This window comes from Rhinoraja longicauda, chromosome 8 (genome assembly GCF_053455715.1).
Source record: "Rhinoraja longicauda isolate Sanriku21f chromosome 8, sRhiLon1.1, whole genome shotgun sequence".
Taxonomy (NCBI): domain Eukaryota; kingdom Metazoa; phylum Chordata; class Chondrichthyes; order Rajiformes; family Arhynchobatidae; genus Rhinoraja; species Rhinoraja longicauda.
In genome coordinates this window covers 11,458,015-11,478,692 of record NC_135960.1, presented here as the reverse complement: position 1 = coordinate 11,478,692, position 20,678 = coordinate 11,458,015, and the positions used below count along the sequence as shown (strand labels likewise).

The following is a 20,678-nucleotide window of genomic DNA, read 5'->3' as shown; positions in this document are numbered from 1 at the left end:
CTGATCATCTAAAATCAGTACCCCGTTCCTGCTTTTTTCCCCATATCCCTTGATTCCTTTCACCCTAAGAGCTAAATCTAACTCTTGAAAACATCCAGTGAATTGGCCTCCACTGCCGTCTGTGGAACATTTTTCCTGCATCTAGCCTGTCCAATCCTTTAAGAATTTTATATGTTTCTATAAGATCCCCTCTCATCCTAAATTCCAGTGAATACAAGCCCAGTCGACCCATTCTTTCATCTATTCCTCCAAGCTACATTGAAAAGGGGAGCAATAATCTCACTGTGAAAGTTTGACAAAGAAGTTTAAACTTAGTAACAGCATAAACTGAAATGGCCTGTGTTATAGTCTTGGAGGGCCGAGGGCCGAAAAGGCCTGTTTCCGGCTGTATATATATGATATGATAGTCAGTGTTCTCATACTGGGCCAATGTACAAGTGTAATATGACTAAAATTAACACACAGCCCTGGTTACTTATCACGTATAGTTCCATTTGCTAATTAATGCTTTATGTAATCTATTTGTTGTGAAATAATGCACACACAATTTACAAGTTGCTGAGATCAGTTCCCAGCAGTTCTCAAGCTCATGGTTAAGGCAAGGGCTCCATTTTAAACGTCAGCGTGTCCACTAAATAATGTCAATATTTGTACCTTGTGTTGTTGACCGAGAGATGTGGGTTTTTCTCTCATACAACATAGAAACTTTCTTTCAGGAGGAACACATTTTCGAAGTATATTCAGTATACTCGTACGTAAACATATCAATAAAAGCAGGTGATACGGGATATGCGATTAAAGAGATTTGAAATTATTCTCACAAGCTCTGTGTTCTCTGGCTTGTCCCCAAGTTGAAACTCTTTGTGTTTTTGCTCATTTGTTTGACATTATCTCCTTTTAATAACCAATTATGCACCTTTATCATATTGAAAATAAAGTATGTTTACATTAAAATTCACTTTGGACCATTTTCTTTAAAAGCTTCAAAAATATTTCATTTACCACCAATTCTTTCAGAGCTCAGTCTCAAAGAATTTGCAAGTTGCATCACTGAAACCTATTGCTCTCACAATATGAACTGGGACATATTAGTTGTGGGAGAAGGGGGTCATTGACTTGACACGTTTCCCTTGACCCTGTCTTGACGGTGTTTTTTTCCAGCGTTTCCCATTTTTACTTCAGATTTAAAGGCTTGCCTGCAATTTAGTAGGGCCTAGGCTTATGTACTGGACTAGACTCATAGAAACATAGGAAATAGGTGCAGGAGTAGGCCATTTGGCCCTTCATGCCAGCATTGCCATTCAATATGATCATGGCTGATCATCCAAAATCAGTACGCCGTTCCTGCTTTTTCCCCATATCCCTTGATTCCGTTAGCCCGAAGAGCTAAATTTAACTCTCTCTGGAAAACATCCAGTGAATTGGCCTCCACTGCCTTCTGTGGCAGAGAATTCCACAGATTCACAACTCTCTGGTGAAAAGGTTTTTTCTCAACTCAGTCCTAAATGGCTTTTCTGTAGAAAGTGCATTAGGTAAACAGGAATTCTGCATGATAATGGTTTTTTTTTCATTATCTTAACTTGAAAACTCTTAAGATTGATTGTGTGGTTTTGTTTAGATGTTCAAATAATTGACTGGTGACAAAGGGGGGCAAAAAAACCGAGTTAACACATTGCTCTTCAGTTTGGGAGAAAGCACTTCTAACACTTTTACTTAAATACTCATCGTCAGGAAACAAAGCTTTAAAAATCCAAAGCATAATTCACAGGTACCACTGATGGTAAATGAGGCATAGGTTCTAATAATGAACACATTAAGTGTTTCCTTCAGAAATTTCCCAATTTATAATTTTAAATGTACAAAAAATTAATTTGCCACACATCAAATGATTTAATTGGGCGAACCCAATTGAGAGGTGATGAAGAAAGGAAACTAGGATTTTTTTTTATAACACGTTAACTCCAGCTTTAGGAGGAAAGCTGGAATTTAGAAGACTGAGAGGGGATCTTATTGAAACATATAAAATTCTTAAGGGGTTGGAGAGGCTAGATGCGGGAAGATTGTTCCCGATGTTGGGGAAGTCCAGAACCAGGGGTCACAGCTTAAGGATAAGGGGGAAGTCTTTTAGGACCGAGATGAGAAAACATTTCTTCACACAGAGAGTGGTGAGTCTGTGGAATTCTCTGCCACAGAAGGTAGTTGAGGCCAGTTCATTGGCTATATTTAAGAGGGAGTTAGATGTGGCCCTTGTGGCTAAAGGGATCAGGGGGTATGGAGAGAAGGCAGGTACAGGTTACTGAGCTGGATGATCAGCCATGATCATATTGAATGGCGGTGCAGGCTCGAAGGGCCGAATGGCCTACTCCTGCACCTATTTTCTATGTTTCTATGTTTACAACCCAATTATGAGATGCTTGAAGGTTCAAAAACCTAGATGGATATCACGTTTCCAGGAATGCTAATGGCTGTAAATTAATTTTAAAATCAGTCATAATTCACAGCAATTTAAATAAGACTATGACTTACTGTTCTGTAGCAATCTAAACATAAAATGGGCTATTCTGTTGTAATAACACATAAAATTCTTAAGGGATTGGACAGGCTGGATGCAGGAAAAATGGTCCCGATGTCGAGGAGTTCAGAACCAGGGGGTCACAGTTTAAGAATAAGGGGTAGGCCATTTAGGACCGAGATGAGGAAAAACTTTTTCACCCAGAGAGTTGTGAATCTGTGGAATTCTCTGCCACAGAAGGCAGTGGAGGCCAATTCACTGGGTGCATTCAAGAGCGTGTTAGATATAGCTCTTCGGGCGAACGGAATCAAGGGATATGGGGGAAAAAGCAGGAACAGGGCACTGATCCTGGATGATCAGCCATGAACATATTGAATGGCGGTGCTGGCTCAAAGGGCCGATTGGCCTACTCCTGCACCTACTTTCTATGTTTCTACATAACTCTAAGGATAGTTGTTGCAGATTTTACACCTGGGCAGCCTGCAGGGATAAATGGGATCATCAGCTGGCCATCCCTGCCTTATACTGAAACGATCTAAAACAGGTGTAGAGAGATCTTGGGCGAATAAAATAAAAGCTCCACTTAACTTTGTCCAGTAGCTGATTTCTCCCACACTGGTGACTGGGGCTGCTGTATTTTAACCGGGAGGACTGTTTGAGAACAAGGCTAAGAATGTTAAAATTAACATAGTATTGGAACAGGATCCATTACAGGTCAGTGTGACAGAATATGGTGGGACAGGTGGGCTAGCACAGGGTAACAGAGTTTTAGATGTGTTTCGGTTTACAGAAGTCAAAGCTATAAAGGGTCAGAGTAGAAAATGAAGCCAAACGAGCAGAACCTTTTTCCAGGTGGATCAAAGTACATTTTTATTGCATGAGGAAAATAAAATCACAATGTATAAATGTACAAAAGACTATTTAAACTATGAACCACAACGTTTAAGCAATGGCAATGTCGTGCCTTTAATACTGGTCTATACATAAACTAATCGTGAAGATGCCGCAAAACGTGCACTTTAAAATCAAAAAATAAATTACAGCTCAGGACTAGTGAAAATTGTACTTTAACATAGACGTTCTAGAGCTATAAATTAACAGCAAATTATATTTGGAGACAGTGGGTCCTACCTTGTGCACTATCTAATAAATACATGTATACTTCTTACAACCTTTTTCTACTTTAATCCCCTCAAGGGTATTGACACAGGAAACATCCAGCACATTAACCAAGTGATAATCTTACATGAGTCATATGAAGTGGTGTAGGTTGCCGTTTAATTGATTTATGCAGGCATCAAAAGCAAGATTGATTTTAGCTTAGCTTAGAGATACAGCCTGCAGACAGGCCCTGTGGCCCACCCAAGTCCACGCCGACCAGTGGTCACCCTTCCACACTAGTTTAGTTTAGTGATACAGCGCGGAGACAGGCCCTTCGGCCCACCAAGTCCATGCCGACCAGTGATCCCCGCACATTAACACTATCCTACACACACACCACGGACAATTTACACATACACCGAGCCAATTAACCTACATACCTGTACGTCTTTGGAGTGTGGGAAGGAACCGAAGATCTCAGAGAAAACCCACAAAGTCACGGGGAGAACGTACAAACTCCGTACAGACAGCATCCAGTCGGGATCGAACCCGGGTCTCCAACGTTGAAAGCCATGTAAGGCAGCAACTCTACCGCTGCGCCACCGTGCTGCACGTATAACACTGGTTCTATGTTACCTCACTTTCGTGTCCACTCCCTACGCATTAGAGGCAATTTAAAGAGGGCTAGCTAATCTACAAACCAGTAGGTCTTTGGGATGTGGAAGGAAACCAGAACACCCGAAGGAAACCCACATGGTCACAGGGAAAATGTGCATTCTCCACACGAGGCAGCACCCGAGGTCAGGATTGAACCTGGGTCTCTGGCGCTGAGGCAGCAGCTCTACCAACTGTGCTGCCCTCAGCTCCCAACTCACACCAGCTTTCAGCAACTGGGGATTTCCATCTAATGGCAAAGATAAATCCCTTGTTATTTTGTACCAAAGTCCAGATTGTTCATTCTTCACAGAATCTTACTGATTTACAGCTTACAACCTGGAAAGGTTGCAGAGAAGATTTACGAGGATGTTGCCAGGACTCGAGGGCCTGAGCTACAGGGAGCGGTTTAGCAGGCCAGGACTCCGTACCTTGGAGTGCAAGGGGATGAGGCGGTGATCTTAGAGGGTTGTACAAAATTATGAGAGGAATAGATTGGACAGATGCACAGAGTCTTGCCCAGAGTAGTGGAATCCAGAACCAGAGGACATAGGTTTAAGGTGAGGGGAGAAAGATTTAATAGGAACCTGAGGGGTAACTTCTTCACAGAGAGGGTGGTGTGTGTATGGAACGAGCTGCCAGAGGAGGTAGTTTAGGCAGGTACTAACGCAACGTTTAAGAAGCAGTTAGACAGGTACATGGATAGGACAGGTTTAGAGGGATATGGCTTAAACGCAGGCAGGTGGGACTAGTGTAGATGGGACATGTTGGTCGGTGTGGGAAAATTGCCTACCCATTATTCTTAAACTGTGGCCCCTGGTTCTGGACTTCTCATACACAATGAAACAGGCCTTTCAGCCCAATTCGTCCATAACGAACATTATGCCCCATAAAAATGGCTAATCCAGCATTCCTAAAAGCCAATCCCAGCTATGAGTTTAGGATATTCAGTGATGATGGTTGCATGGAGGTTAAAGTACTGGATGAGCAGTCGAAAATCGGGAAAAATGGATTCACAGATTAATTCAATTCCCCCTGTGAAGGCTGCGAAATTTAAATGCACAACAAAATTTGGAATGAAAATATGCTAGATCGGAGGGCAGTGGTAGAGTTGCTGCCTTACATCACCAGAGACCTGGCTATGATCCTGACTACAGGTGCTGTCTGTACGGAGTTTGTACCTTCTCCCCGTGACCTGCGCGGGGTTTCTCTGGGGGCTCCTGTTTCCTCCCACACTCCAAAGACGTACAGGTTTGTAGGTTAATTGGCTTGGTGTTAAAATTAATTTAAATTGTCCCTAGTGTGTGCAGGAGAGTGTTAGTGTGCGGAGATCGCTGGTCGGAGCAGACTTGGTGGACCCAAGGGCAGGTCACCACGCTGTATCTCTAAACTAAACTAAACTACTAAAGTAAGGTTCGGGATGCAGCGTAGGTTTACTAGGTTAATTCCCGGAATGGCGGGACTGTCATATGTTGAAAGACTGGAGCGACTGGGCTTGTATACACTGGAATTTAGAAGGATGAGAGGAGATCTTATCGAAACGTATAAGATTATTAAGGGGTTGGACACGTTAGAGGCAGGAAACATGTTCCCATTGTTGGGGGAGTCCAGAACAAGGGGCCACAGTTTAAGAATAAGGGGTAGGCCATTTAGAACTGAGATGAGGAACAACTTTTTCAGTCAGAGAGTTGTGAATCTGCTGAATTCTCTGCCTCAGAAGGCAGTGGAGACCAATTCTCTGAATGCATTCAAGAGAGAGCTGGATAGAGCTCTTAAGGATAGCGGAGTCAGGGGGTATGGGGAGAAGGCAGGAACGGGGTACTGATTGAGAATGATCAGCCATGATCACATTGAATGGCGGTGCGTACAGGCTCGAAGGGCCGAATGGCCTCCTCCAGCACCTATTGGGTATTGGGATTGCTCTTAAAGATTTCAAAAATATGCAGCAGGGAATCGTGAAATTATGGCTTCAGCGAGCATTTAATTCACATTGCTCAGTTCAATGGTTAATTGGAAACGCACAATAGGTTCTGGCTGAGCCCGTATCACATGGAGCCCAGGAACAATTCTTTTGAAAAATCAACAAGCTCAGCAGATTAAATCTAGGCCTCTCCCAAATTCTCTGGATCAGTATCTTGTTAAATCCACACAGCAGTCTCTCAATATTTACTAGCCTGGTTCTTTTCAAATCCAATTTTCTAATTTAATTTTGCTTTATACTTACTGCATCATAAATTAATTGTACGTTGGTGCTTGCTGTAATGACAGCATTATAAAGTAACTGGAAACATAGTCCCATATGAAGTGAATTGGTAACCAAAAGACATGGTTTAAGGTCCAGAAAAAAATATAAAGTGCATAGATAGGATGAATGCACACAATCTTTTTCTCCAGGTGTGAGGAATCAAGAACTAGAGGTCATAGGTTTAAGATGAGAGGGAAAAGATTTAATTGGAACCTGAGGGGCAACCTTTTCTACGCAGCAGGTGGTAGATACATGGAACAAGCTGCAAGAAGAAGTAGTTGAGGCAGTGACATTTGGGCAGGTACATGGATTGGAAAGGTTTAGATGGCTATGGGTCAACTGTGGGTCATGGAATATATTCAACCGCACTTTTCAGAAGAAAATTGGACAGATATTCAAATAGAAAACATCAAAGAGCAAGGAAGTGGACAGCACTGTTAAATATCCCAGCACGGGCCCAATGGGCCAAATGGCCTCATTCATTACTGCAAGTTTCCATGAAAACTAAACAATCCAGTCTTATTTCTCTGCTTTTACCCGTGTGATTTGTGTTGCATTTTGGAGCTAGAAAAGTAATTGAGAGCTCACACCTGTGTGGTGTTACTCGATGATTAAGTATGGCACATTGGCTGCAAGAAAAATCCCACACGCCTGCAACCAACACCAGGATTTTATCAAATAGATATAATCAAGGGGCAAGCTATTCAGCCTTCAAGTCTGAACAGTTCATGGCCCATAGCAACGACTTTTCTCAGATTTTAGATCACATCCTTTGATATTTTTAGCTGGCAACAATCGAAAGATTCCCAAGGCTAAATTTTGCTGGTGTGCACACTATTCCGATTTTGAAGGCGGTGTAAAGGCCAATTCTCATTTTCCACTGTGTAAAAGGATATTCTAAATAGCATCACACTGTTTGTTCTGCATATTCGCTCTGGAGAAAGCTTATCCTTCAGCCTACCCTACAGATTGCTTTTATCATGTTAATATATCTTGACTCAAGCTGCATTTTCTGCGTTTGTGAGATTGCACATCACAATCAATGAAATCTCTGCTTCATGCTCGAAGCCATAATTATATTCAGGTGAATTAGTCGAGTTTTGTTTAGAGACACGGCGCGGAAACTGGCGCTTGGAGTCCGCACCGACCAGCGATCCCCGCACATGGACACTACCCTACACACACTAGGGACAATTTTGCATTTACACCCAGCCAATTAACCTTTGGAGTGGGGGAGGAAACTGAAGATCTCGGAGAAAACCCACGCGGGTCACGGGGAGAACGTACAAACTCCGTACAGGCAAGTACCCGTAGTCAGGCTCGAACCCCAGTTCTCTGGCTCTGTAAGGCAATAATAGCTCTATCGCTGCGCCACTGTGCTGCCCTTTACAACGCTTTAAAATGATGCTTGAAAATGTTCACGGTCGGTGTGTCAGTAGGATAAACTGATCATAATATACTGGATGGGGACTGAGCAAACATTAACAGTCTGAGATCCATTTTAATGGACTGGGGTATTTCTCCATGTACTTGCTGTAGATAACAGTACTGGAAAGTGCTCCCTGTTACTGGACTTTAGGGCAGCGCAGGGTTTTCTCCGGGTTTTCTCCCAACACTCCAAAGACGTACAGGTTTGCAGGTTAATTGGCTTCTTTAAATTGTCCCTAGTGTGTTGGATAGTGCTAGTATATGGGGTGATTGCTGGGCAGCCCGGACTCGGTAGGCTGACGGGCCTGTTCCCACACTGTATCTCCAAAGTCTGAAGTCCAAAAAGCCTGTGAAGCAAGTGGTCTGGAAAGTTTGCAGCCCCTGCTGGCTGCATTCAACCACTGCAAGCCCAGGAGTTAAGGAGGTTTAGGAAACATTTAGACAGGTACACGGATAGGACAAGTTTAGATGGATATGGGCCAAACGCAGGCAGGTGGGATTCGAGAGGATGGGACATGTTGGTCGGTGTGGGCAAGTTGGGATGACGGGCCTGTTTCCACGCTGTATGACTCAATGGCTGAGAGTAACGAGCAGCAAATCTCAGGCGGATTTCCGAAGCTGGGTGGGATTGATCAAAACAAAACTTCCCCTTTACCACCCACCACACTCAATAAACAGTCTGAACCTGGACGGGTTGGGAGGGACAAAAACATATCTGTTATCGTGCAGCGGATGCTATCATTAAAAAAGAAAAATCACGGCACCAGTGAGACAAGGTGGTAATTAATGTGGAGACCGTGTGGGGTTTCCCTTCCCCACCCTCCCCCTTCCCACCCAAAAGAATGGGAGGTGAAGCATATTCCTGCCTGTCAACCTGGGATATGAAGTGCCAGTCCCGGCAGGGAAAGGAGCTGCCTGACTAAAGAATTATTTTATAAATACTATAAAGCACTATCTATATACTTAAACTCTCGTTTGTTTGTTTGTTTGTTCCTGAACTACAGGCAAAACGGTACACGATAGCGCGCCGATTTTAGGCCCACCTTACTCACTTTTGTTCCTTTGTTGCCAATGGAAGATGTTTCATTGAAATCGGTGTTATGTTTTTAAGGTTATTCACATTTTAAAGTTTAAATCTATCTCCTAGGGAGGGAGGGGGGGGGAGGGAGGGAGGGGGAGGATAAGGGGGGGGTTGAGGGGGATGGAGTGGGGGGGAAAGGGAGGGAAGGGGAGGGAGGGAAGGAGGGGGGGAGGGAGGGAAGGGGGGAGGGAGGGAAGGGGGAGGGTAGGGGAGGAGGGAGGATAAAGGGGGGGGTTGAGGGGGACGAAGTGGGGGGAAGGGGGAGGGAAGGGAGGGAAGGGGAGGGAGGGGAGGAGTGAGGGGGAAGGGAGGGGGGAGGGGAGGGGGGAGGAAGGGAAGGGAAGGGGAGAGGGAGGGAGGGGGAGGAGGGAAGATAAGAGGGTGAGTGGGGGGAAGGGGAGGGGGAGGGAGGGAGGGGAGGAGGGAAGGGGGAGGGAGGGGAGAGGAGTGAGGGGGGAGTGGGGGAGGGAGGGGAGAGGAGGGTGCTCTACCAATGCAGGCTAGGTTTGGGCCCAACGGGTCCACGGTCTAGTAAATGTATAAAAGTATGCAACGATCCATTTATACATACACGATTGATCTCAGCAAGACTTTTAGTTGTGGTCACTATCCTACCGGGGACAATCAACATGGGACTGTAGAACATAATTATGTGGTGAAACAAGGAACTGCAGATGCTGGTTTACACTAAAGGGCACAAAGTGCTGGAGTAACTCAAAGCGGATCAGGCAGCATCTTGGGAGAACATGGGTAGGTGACGTTTCGAGTCTGAAGAAACATAATCTATCCACAGAGTTCTGCAGAGATGCTGCCAGACATGCTGAATTAGCACCACACTTTGTGTCTCGTCTTTTCTATGATTGCAAATTGAGGTTTCCTCTGTAACCTCTATACTCTAAGTGTTCATGTCTTATGTGATTCCCAGTTAAGGAATCCCCTAGCACGAAGCTAGGTGCAGTTCAGTGGCACAGTTTGTAGAGTTACTGCCCACACCCTCCAGTGACCCAAGTTCTATCCTGACCTCTGGTGCTGTCTGTGTGAAGTTCGCACGTACTCCTGGTGACTGCACGGGTTTCCTCCTGGGTGCTCTGGTTTCTACTCATACTGCAAAGACATGCAGCATCATAGGTTAATTTGCCCGCTAATGAATTGCCCTTAATGTGCAGATCAGCGGTAGATTGGAATCTGGGAAGAATTAAAATGGGATTAACATCGGATTGGTGTCAATGGGTGGCTGATTGTCAGCACAGACTTGATGGGCCGAAGGCCTGGTTTCTGTACTGTGAGACTCCATGATACCAATGCACCATCAACATTTTCTACCATGATATGAATCAGAAAGTGATTAGAATACGTATTCTGGATAGATATGAAAAGACAGTAGCTCACAAGATAAATTAAGACATCTCTACCACTTAAAACAACCCCAGGCTTGTAAAGAATAGGCTGCCATAATGACAGTGGAGGGGAAATCCTTCTGAACGCAGGAGGGTGCATGAAGGGTTCTCCAGTTACTCTTGGGTGTCAGATGTTATGGGGAGAATGGGGTTAGGAGGAAGAGATAGATTAGCCATGATTGAATGGCGGAATAGACTTGATGGGCTGAATAGCCTCATTCTGCTCCTATCACTTATGAACCCTCCCACACAAAGACAACTACATGCTCCAGGCTTTCTTTTGGGGGGGGGAGGGAGGATTTGGTGAGCCATCCAAGGCAATGAGTTGTGGAGAGAGACCATCAGGAGAATATACAAGATTAAGGGAAAATAAAAATCTACAAGGAATTGGTTCAAAAGACGTCATGACATTACAACTATTATAGGCTGAAATCTTCCAGTCACAGTGAGAATTCTTTTCTAGTCTTCTTCACAAGCCATGTTGGCCACTATGTTTCGAGTTTGAGGCACCTTATGAAGGATCCCATTCACCTCTTCCAGATACCTTCCCAGGATGATCCACACATTTACTGATTCTGAACACTTTGCATTGACGTCGAAAGCAATTATCAAACATATAAATCTTATATATGACTAGGCTCAAGCCCTTTGAAAGGGCTCCGATCTAAAGGTACCACCTTGGAAAGTTGTTAGAACCACTTTGCAACAGGACAATCAGTGTAATCCAATGGTGGTGCCATCTTTCCATTCCCAAAGCAGCCTTCCCCTCCACACCAATGCTCTGGGTTTGAAGGCAAAGCCTCCAGAGGTTGGTTGCAGAGCATCTCGATAACCTGATATCATGTTGAGGTGTGGATTGTACTAAAAAAAATGACATCCCAAATAGTTCACGGATGATCGTGGCCCCAGTGGAAAGCCATACTCAATAGGTTAGCTTGCATTGAAGAGCTGAAGCCAGAACATTTGTGACGTGATCCCTACTCTTTGTTTCCACCAGGTCTAGTTCTCTGTTCGCAACTCATGATGACCCTTTAATGTCATTCCGGCATCTGACAGTAGTTCGCCTTGTAGGATCAGTAGTCGACGCAAAGTTATCTCCAACCCAAAGGATTGTATCTATGTTTCTCTCGAGATCAAATGATTGTGGTTGTTCCAGTTTTGATGCCCGCTTTGGACATCTCTGTTTCTCCAGTGGTCTTAATTCACCAGCAGCTTAGAGGAATTTACATTCTCTGTCTCAGGAACTAGAACCCATTGGGTTTTTTTTTAAGCTTGACACGGGCTGATGAAGCAAGACCCTACCCTGATGACGATCAGCTCCTTCTTCTGGTCCACCTGAATGGAGGAGAGGAGCTGGAATCTTGTACAAAAGGAGGGTATCGGGGGGTCTGGGTTATGCCTTGCAGAGTGTCTCTCGTCTTGCACTCAGACTGCTGGCAGCTGAACGTCTGCCTTGTTCGTTTCCCACACAGGACAAAGGCAATTCTTGCACAGTTTTCACAACTCCGTCGTCAACAGCCCCTTCGGCCTCACCGTCCTCTCAGCGGAGATGCTGCAGGAGTAACGAAAAGCATCACAAAAATAAAACTCAGCAGGGTTCATTCAGAGGTAGAGTGCAGAAACAGGTCCGTCAGCCCACCGAGTCCGCCCCGACCAGCGATTCCCACACACTATCCTACACACACACACAGACATTCTAGCCTTAGAGGGAGTACAGAGAAGGTTCACCAGATTGATCCCTGGGATGGCAGGACTTTCATATGAAGAAAGACTGGATAGACTAGGCTTATACTCGCTGGAATTTAGAAGACTGAGGGGGGATCTTATAGAAACATATAAAATTCTTAAGGGGTTGGAGAGGCTAGATGCGGGAAGATTGTTCCCGATGTTGGGGAAGTCCAGAACCAGGGGTCACAGCTTAAGGATAAGGGGGAAGTCTTTTAGGACCGAGATGAGAAAACATTTCTTCACACAGGGGGTGGTGAGTCTGTGGAATTCTCTGCCACAGAAGGTAGTTGAGGCCAGTTCATTGGCTATATTTAAGAGGGAGTTAGATGTGGCCCTTGTGGCTAAAGGGATCAGGGGGTATGGAGAGAAGGCAGGTACAGGTTACTGAGCTGGATGATCAGCCATGATCATATTGAATGGCGGTGCAGGCTCGAAGGGCCAAATGGCCTACTCCTACACCTATTTTCTATGTTTCTATGTTTCTACTAGGGACAATTTTACAAAGCCGATTAGCCTACAAAGCTGCACGTCTTTGGAGGGTGGGAGGAAACCGGAGCTCCCGGAGAAAACCCACGCAGGTCTCGGGGAGAACGTACAAGCCCCATACAGACAAGCACCCATAGTCAGGATTGAACCCGGATCTAAGGCGCTGTAAGACCAGCAAGTCTAGCACTGACCCACCGTGCCACCTTGACAGCAAGTCAGGTGAACATGGGTAGGTGAGGCAGAAACAAGGAACTGCAGATGCTGGTTAATAAACAAAAGGATACAAAGTGCTGGAATAACTCAGCGGGTCAGGCAGCATCCCTGGACAACACGGATAGGTGACGTTTCAGGTCATCTCTCTAACAAAATGTCACCTATCCATGTCCTCCGGGATGCCGCCTGACCTGCTAAATTACTCCAGCACTTTGTGTCTTTTTTTTTGTAAACCAGCATCTGCAGTTCCTTGTTTCTACATCTTCCCTCTCTACCACCCCCACTAGCTTCAAACCCTCATCCCTCAACATCCACCAATTCACTCCCTGCATAACCCATCTACCTTGCACTAAATGATAGGGACAGTGTCTTCCCAGCTGTTATCAGGCAACAGAACCATCCTATCGACAACTAGAGAGCGGTCCTGAGCAACTATGCACCTCATTGGGGACCTTCGGACTATCTTTAATTGGCCCTTACTGGACTTTATCTTGCGCTAAACGTTATTTGCTATATCACGTATCTGTACACTGTGGATAGCTCAAGTGTAATCATGTTTTGTCTTTCCGCTGGCTGGTTGGCACGCAACAAAAACTTTTCACTGACCTAGGTACACGTGACGCTCAGATAATTATAGCTGGTTTCACAATTCAACAGATCGTAAAGAAAATGAACATTTAATAAACCGCACATATTCTCTCACCCTCACTTTCATACGCTTTGTGAAATTAAAGGAGCGTTAAAGCAGCAACACTGTGGTGTCAGCAGAACAGTAATTTCTGTGTGTGTCTCTCAGACACACAAACAGACAAAGCACAGGCCTGAACAGCACGATAGAAATTTCGTTTAGTGTCACAGTCTGAGATTCGATACAAATCCAGCCGCAGACCCTCAAGACATATGATGAAAGGATGGGTCGACTGGGCTTGTGTTCACTAGAATTTAGAAGGATGAGAGGGGATCTTAGAGAAACTGATATAATTCTTAAGGGGTATAAGAAAATAACTGCAGATGCTGGTACAAATCGATTATTCACAAAATGCTGGAGTAACTCAGCAGGTCAGGCAGCATCTAGGGAGAGAAGGAATGGGTGACGTTTCGGGTCGAGACCCTTCTTCAGACTGATGTCAGGGGGCGGGACAAAGGAAGGATATAGGTGGAACCAGGAAGATAGAGGGAGATCTGGGAAGGAGGAGGGGAAGGGAGGGACAGAGGAACTATCTAAAGTTGGAGTAGTCGATGTTCATACCACTGGGCTGCAAACTGCCCAGGCGAAATATGAGCTGTTCCTCCAATTTCCGGTGGGCCTCACTATGGCACTGGAGGAGGCCCATGACAGAAAGGTCAGACTGGGGGGAAAGGTTCACCTGCACCTCCTCCAACCTCATCTATTGCATCCGCTGCTCTAGACGTCAACTTATTTACATCGGCGAAACCAAGCGCAGGCTCGGCGATCGCTTCGCTGAACACCTGCGCTCGGTCCGCATTAACCAAACTGATCTCCCGGTGGCCGAGCACTTCAACTCCCCCTCCCATTCCCAGTCTGACCTTTCTGTCATGGGCCTCCTCCAGTGCCATATCAAAGGCTTTCTGAAAGTCCAGATACACTACATCCACTGGCTCTCCTTCATCCATTTTACTTGTCACATCCTCAAAAAATTCCAGAAGATTAGTCAAGCAGGATTTCCCCTTCATGAATCCATGCTGACTTGGACCAATCCTTTTACTGCTTTCCAAATGCACCATTATTACTTCTTTAATAATTGACTCCAGCATCTTCCCCACCACCGGTGTCAGGCTAACTGGCCTATAATTTCCCGTTTTCTCTTTCGCTCCTTTCTTGAAAGGTGGGATAACATTAGCTACCCTCCAATCCACAGGAACTGACCCTGAATCTATAGAACATTATGATTCAGCAATCTTTAACCAGAGCAGAAGGATTGCTTGAAGGATGTCCACTTATCCCACAGTGACAGACATTTTGAAGCACACTTTACCTGCTGGATAATGTTGAACCCAAGGAGCTCTGAGCTGTGGTAGAAGATGGGATGGGAAAAAGTGTAGGCTCAGGAACTGGTTTTACTGCCTTCATGGCAGAAGAGGCAGAGGCTTCACGATTGAAAACTCCATTTGCAATGACCCCTCCCTAAATTAAATCCAATAATCAAAGACAAACACAACAACCTGGTGAACATTTTATCCATGACGTTAACATGACATTTCAAATTTACCGGAAATATTTACTGCAAACATAACATTACACCACAGTGGTCAAAGAATTAAACAAACAGCTCAGAAATAACTCTGTGGCATTTAGTCATCTGCTCCCTGCAGCAATTAAACTGAAAACACTCTGGGCTAGAATTCTATTTCAGTCTGCAATATTTTTTAATGCCCTGTGCAATGTTTTTTTTCCCCCACAAGATTAATAAATTGGTAACTCTGCATACATGCAGTGCTCTTTTAGGAATTGTGCTATGGACTAGTTTCATTTAATTTAGAGATACAGTGTGGAAACAGGCCCTTCAGCCCACCAAGTCTATGCCGTCCAGCGATCACCTGTACACTAGTTCTATCCTACACACCGGGGACAATTTACCAATGAACAGACCTCCCAACATTTGATTTTACAAATTCATCATTTTGATGTCCAAAATTCAGAATTTTACATCGAAATTCCTAATATGGCATGTAATGCAACTTTTCAGCAAAGAAAAAGTATGCACGCCAAATGCGCATACGCGTTGCGCTACATTCATGTGTGAAAAATGACTATTATTTCCTACAGTCTGTAGTTCCTGGACTACATGTACAATGTCAGGCCTATCATGAGTATATTCTGTTATTTATAGAGAGGTTATTGAACAGAGATACTTTTTGCAACAAAGAAAAAATTGTTTTTTCTTGTTTTTTCTATTTTGCTTTTTCCTTACACATCCCAATTCTCTTGGTATTGAATAAAAGAACAATGGTCATAAAATGTATGACTAGGTTATGAAGAAAAAGTTGATATATGCGACTCGACTAAGCATTCGCATGTACTTGTTGAAGTAAATTCGCACATTAATTGATAATCAGCCCAAAAAGGTGGTAATTGGCTTTTCTGCTGTGTTTTATATGTTAACCCCATCTTAATTAATTAATATAGTTATATAATCTTGCATTTAAATTTAATATTTACTCATTACAGTTCCACCACTGATTTTCTGGCACTCTTGGTTCCAGAGCTTTGCTGGTTTATCCAGCTGGCCAAGGAAGTCGGCTATGGGGATAGATGTGCTGGCTCCAGCTGGGCCCCGGCCGCAGGTTGCCAATTCAACCCACCGATCGGTCATGGAAGTCCCGATGAGGTCGAGATTGGCTGCCTTGTCCAGCCTAGGTGCCACATTTTCGGGGAGACTTCCAGGGCGCGGGGGATTTCTCGTGGTACCCCTAGCGACCTCTAGCGGCCGAATTGACAAATTGCATTTACATACTGTTTTGCGGAAAAACGTGAGGCGAAATCGGAATGGCGGAAATGAAATAAGAAAGCGGAAACTTTCCACCAAATTCGGAAGGGTTGGGAGGGGTAAATTAACCTACAAACCTGCACATTTTTGGAGTGAAGGAGGAAACTGGAGCACCTGGAGAAAACCCAGAAGATAGTTTTGTCTAGATAGGATTATCTTAGTAGGATAATCTTCCATATTTCACCATTGGTGAAACCTATTGAGAGCTTCCATGATAAGTAGTCTTTACTTGTCAGGATGAGTATAGTTCCAATGATCATGCACCTTGACATCCAAGGTCTAAGTGACCTGGTTGATTAGCACCCCACTCACTATCTAAAATATTGTGGAATTCTTTGCCACAGAAGGCTGTGGGGGGGCAAATGAGTGGATATTTTTGGGGCAAAGATAGGTAGATTCTTGATTAGCACAGGTGTCAGAGGTTATGGCGAGAAGGCAGGAAAATGAGGTTAGGATGGAGAGATAGATCAGCCATGATTGAATGGCACCGTAGACTTGATGGGCCGAATGGCCTCATTCTACTCCTTGTGACCTTATGATATTCATTCACCCCATCACTAGTGCACTATGGGGCTGCAGTGAGTGGTGTTCACAAATTGTACAATTATTTGCCTAAGTGACTCTAATAGCACCTCCCCAAACACACATCCTTGGCACGGTGGCGCATCGGTAGAGTTGCTGCCTTACAGTGCCAAAGACCCAGGTTCGATCCTGACCATGAGTGCTGTCTGTACAGAGTTTGTACATTCTCCTGTGACCATGTGGGTTTCACCCGGGTACTCCGGTTTCCTCCCACACTCCAAAGACGTACAGGTTTGTCGGTTAATTGGCTTTGGTAAAAATCGTAAATTGGCCCCAGTGCATAGGATAGTACTAGTGCACGGGGTTTGCTGGTTAGTGTGGACTCAGCAGGCCGAAGGCCTGTTTCCATGCGGTGTAATCTAAACTAAACGGCTTTGTGGGACTATAGCCAAAAGCTGTGGAATAGAAGACAATAGACAATAGACAATAGGTGCAGGAGGAGGCCATACGGCCCTTCGAGCCAGCACCGCCATTCAATGTGATCATGGCTGATCATTCTCAATCAGTACCCCGTTCCTGCCTTCTCCCCATACCCCCTGACTCCGCTATCCTTAAAAGCTCTATCCAGCTCTCTCTTGAATGACCTCAGAGAATTGGCCTCCACTGCCTTCTGAGGCAGAGAATTCCACAGATTCACAACTCTCTGACTGAAAAGGTTTTTCCTCATCTCAGTTCTAAATGGCCTACCCCTTATTCTTAAACTGTGGCCCCTTGTTCTGGACTCCCCCAACAATGGGAACATGTTTCCTGCCTCTAACGTGTCCAACCCCTTAATAATCTTAATCTTAGTCCCAAGTGCCTGCTTCCGTGCTGTATCTCAATACTAAACTCTACCATCCAAAAGGACAAGGTGTTTGTAAATACCGCCATCCATAGGTTCTCTGCTCCTTACTTAATAAATCACCCGTCCCTCAATGCTACTGGGTCAAAATCCAGGAAATGCCCACTCAAAAGCATTGTTGGCATTACCTCCACCAGCAGGGTTTTGGTGAGGGTAGTGGGGGATGGAAAAGGAACAATGGCCTCATGGGCAACACCAACCACCCATGAACATTTCTCACTGCATCTCGGGACTCGTGACAATAATAAACCAACATGCACATCCCTGGCACCAATGAATTGCATGAAGAAAAAGAACCGCTTGTTCTTACCAGTGGGCCGGGATCGGTGAAGTCGATCAGATTCTCACTGAGTGCTGACAGCAGGTTGTCCAGGTCTTCAGCAACGTCCTGCAGAAACAATAAAAAAAAGGTTTTGTGGTCACCTGCCAACCAACACGTCCTTGGGAAGAGAAGATTTACGAGGATGCTGCCAGGACTAGAGGGTCTGAGCTATAGGGAGAGATCGAGTAGGCTGGGACTCTATTCTCTGGAGCCCAGGAGGGTGAGGGGTGATATTGCAGAGGTGTACAAGATCATGAGAGGAATAGATCGGGTAGATGCGTAGCGTCTCGTGCCCAGAGTAGGGGAATCGAGGACCAGAGGACATAGGTTCAAGGTGAAGGGGAAAAGATTTAATAGGAATCAGTTCGCACAAAGGGTGGTGGGTGTATGGAACACTCGACCCGAAACGTCACCCATTCCTTCTCTCCTGAGATGCTGCCTGACCTGCTGAGTTACTCCAGCATTTTCTGAATAAATACCTTCGATTTGTACCAGCATCTGCAGTTATTTTCTTATAGCTACCAGAGGAGGTAGTTGAGGCTGGTACTATCCCAATGTTTAAGAAACAGTTGGACAGGTACATGGATAGGACAGGTTTGGAGGGATATGGACCAAATGCTCGCAGGTAGGATTAGTGTAGCTGGGACATGTTGGCCGGCGTGGGCAAGTTGGGCCGAAGGGCACGTTTCCACACTGTATCACTCTATGTGGGAGCACTCGGATCAAACCAACATGAACACAGGAAGAACAGACTAACTCCACACTGATGGTACCCATGCCAGGAGTGAACCCTGGTCTCGAGCACCGTGAGGAAGCGGCTCTACTCGCTGTGCCGCCAATTGTGGAAAGTAAATGGCGGCAGGTTTCCAAAGACCGAGTGGATAAAGACGGCTTGGAAGAGCAGGATGTGTAAGAAGGAACTGCAGATGCTGGTTTACACCGAAGATAGACACAAAAAGCTGGAGTAACTCTGCGGGTCAGGCAGCATCTCTGGACAGAAGGAATAGGTGATTCGGGTCGAGACCTTTCTTCAGAAAGAACAGAAGTTGGGACCGGACACAGCCAAACTATGATCATTGTGGCTTCTACTTGCCCTTAAAAAAAGGCACAAAGGCACAATGGATCAGGCAGCATCTCTGGAGAACATGAACAGGTGGTGTTTCGGGTCAGGACCCTTCTTCAGATTGATTGGGGGGTGGGGGAAGAGAGCTGGAAGAGAGGAAGGGCATGACAAAGCCTGGTGAGTGACAGGTGGATACAGGCGAGGGGGAGCTCTGGAAAGGCAGATGGTTGGACAAAGGCCAGAGATTAAAGACAAAAGGTGTGAGATAAGGATGAAACTGGTGTGAAAACTGGTGTAAAACCAGGGAAAAGAATGTAGATGGAAGAGGAGGTCGAGGGGAATAATTAGTGCAAATCCAGGTAGGGTACAGGGAAGAGAGGGGGGTTGGGTAAACATAAGAAACTGCAGATGCAAGAATGTGGACATTGAGTTACTTTAAAACAGCAGGTGGGACCAGTGCAGATGGTCAGTTGGTCAGTGTGGGTCAGTTGGTCAGTGTGGGCAAGTTGGGCCGAAGGGCCTGTTTTCATGCTATATGACTCCATGACAATGTTAAGATGGCAGATGTAGATGTAACACCTCATGATATCACCTAAACATGTCAAAATGCTTCAAAGATAAACAGTGTGAACTGGGCTGAGACACCATTGCAGTTCACAGTTTATGTCTACATGGGACTAAAAGACTAATTACACAGTAATTGACTATCCCCTCAATTGATCAGAATTATAGTCCGTATTTTTTTGATGCATGCAATCATGGACCACATTTTAAAATATCATTCCGCGATAGTAAATAAGTAACCCTAGTTAGTCAAAATTACATCGTTAGACTGCACATCACTGGAAAAAGAACATAACGTGAACAAGAAATTAGTAACAGGAGACTGAGTTTAATGCTGAGGTTGTGTTCAGCTTTCATGGAGGTACTTTTCAGGGCCTTTCTACTGCTCTCGTGGATATTGTTTTAGTTTTAGAGATGCAGCATGGAAACAAGCCCTTCGGTCCACTGAGTCCACGTCGACCATTGATCACCCCTTCACACCAGCCCATAGGGCGGCACGGTAGCGCAGCGGTAGAGTTGCTGCTTTACAGCGAATGCAGCGCCGGAGACTCAGGTTCGATCCTGACTACGGGTGCTGCACTGTAAGGAGTTTGTACGTTCTCCCCGTGACCTGCGTGGGTTTTCTCCGAGATCTTCGGTTTCCTCCCACACTCCAAAGACGTACAGGTATGTAGGTTAATTGGCTGGGTAAATGTAAAAAAAAAATTGTCCCTAGTGGGTGTAGGATAGTGTTAATGTACGGGGATCGCTGGGCGGCACGGACTTGGAGGGCCGAAAAGGCCTGTTTCTGGCTGTATATATATGATATGATATGATGATAAGTTCATAAGTGATAGGAGCAGAATTAGGCTATTCGGCCCATCAAGTCTACTCCGCCATTCAATCACGGCTGATCTATCTTTCCCTCTTAACGCCATTCTCCTGCCAACTCCCTATAACCCCTGACACCCGT

General features: G+C 45.1%; 1 protein-coding gene across 2 annotated transcripts in view; it reads right to left on the bottom strand.

Moving 5' to 3' along the window:
- Positions 1-9,326: 9,326 nt before the first annotated feature.
- Positions 9,327-20,678, bottom strand: part of epb41l5 (erythrocyte membrane protein band 4.1 like 5) — a 150,014-nt gene continuing 138,662 nt past the window's right edge. For both annotated transcript variants that reach the window (XM_078403326.1, XM_078403327.1), the window contains exons 22-24: positions 18,088-18,165; positions 14,843-14,991; positions 9,327-11,970 (exon numbers count right to left, since the gene is read on the bottom strand). In XM_078403326.1, coding sequence (XP_078259452.1) covers positions 11,916-11,970; positions 14,843-14,991; positions 18,088-18,165 — 282 coding nt within the window. In that variant the 3' untranslated portion in view covers positions 9,327-11,915. The remainder of the gene's footprint in view (positions 11,971-14,842; positions 14,992-18,087; positions 18,166-20,678) is intronic.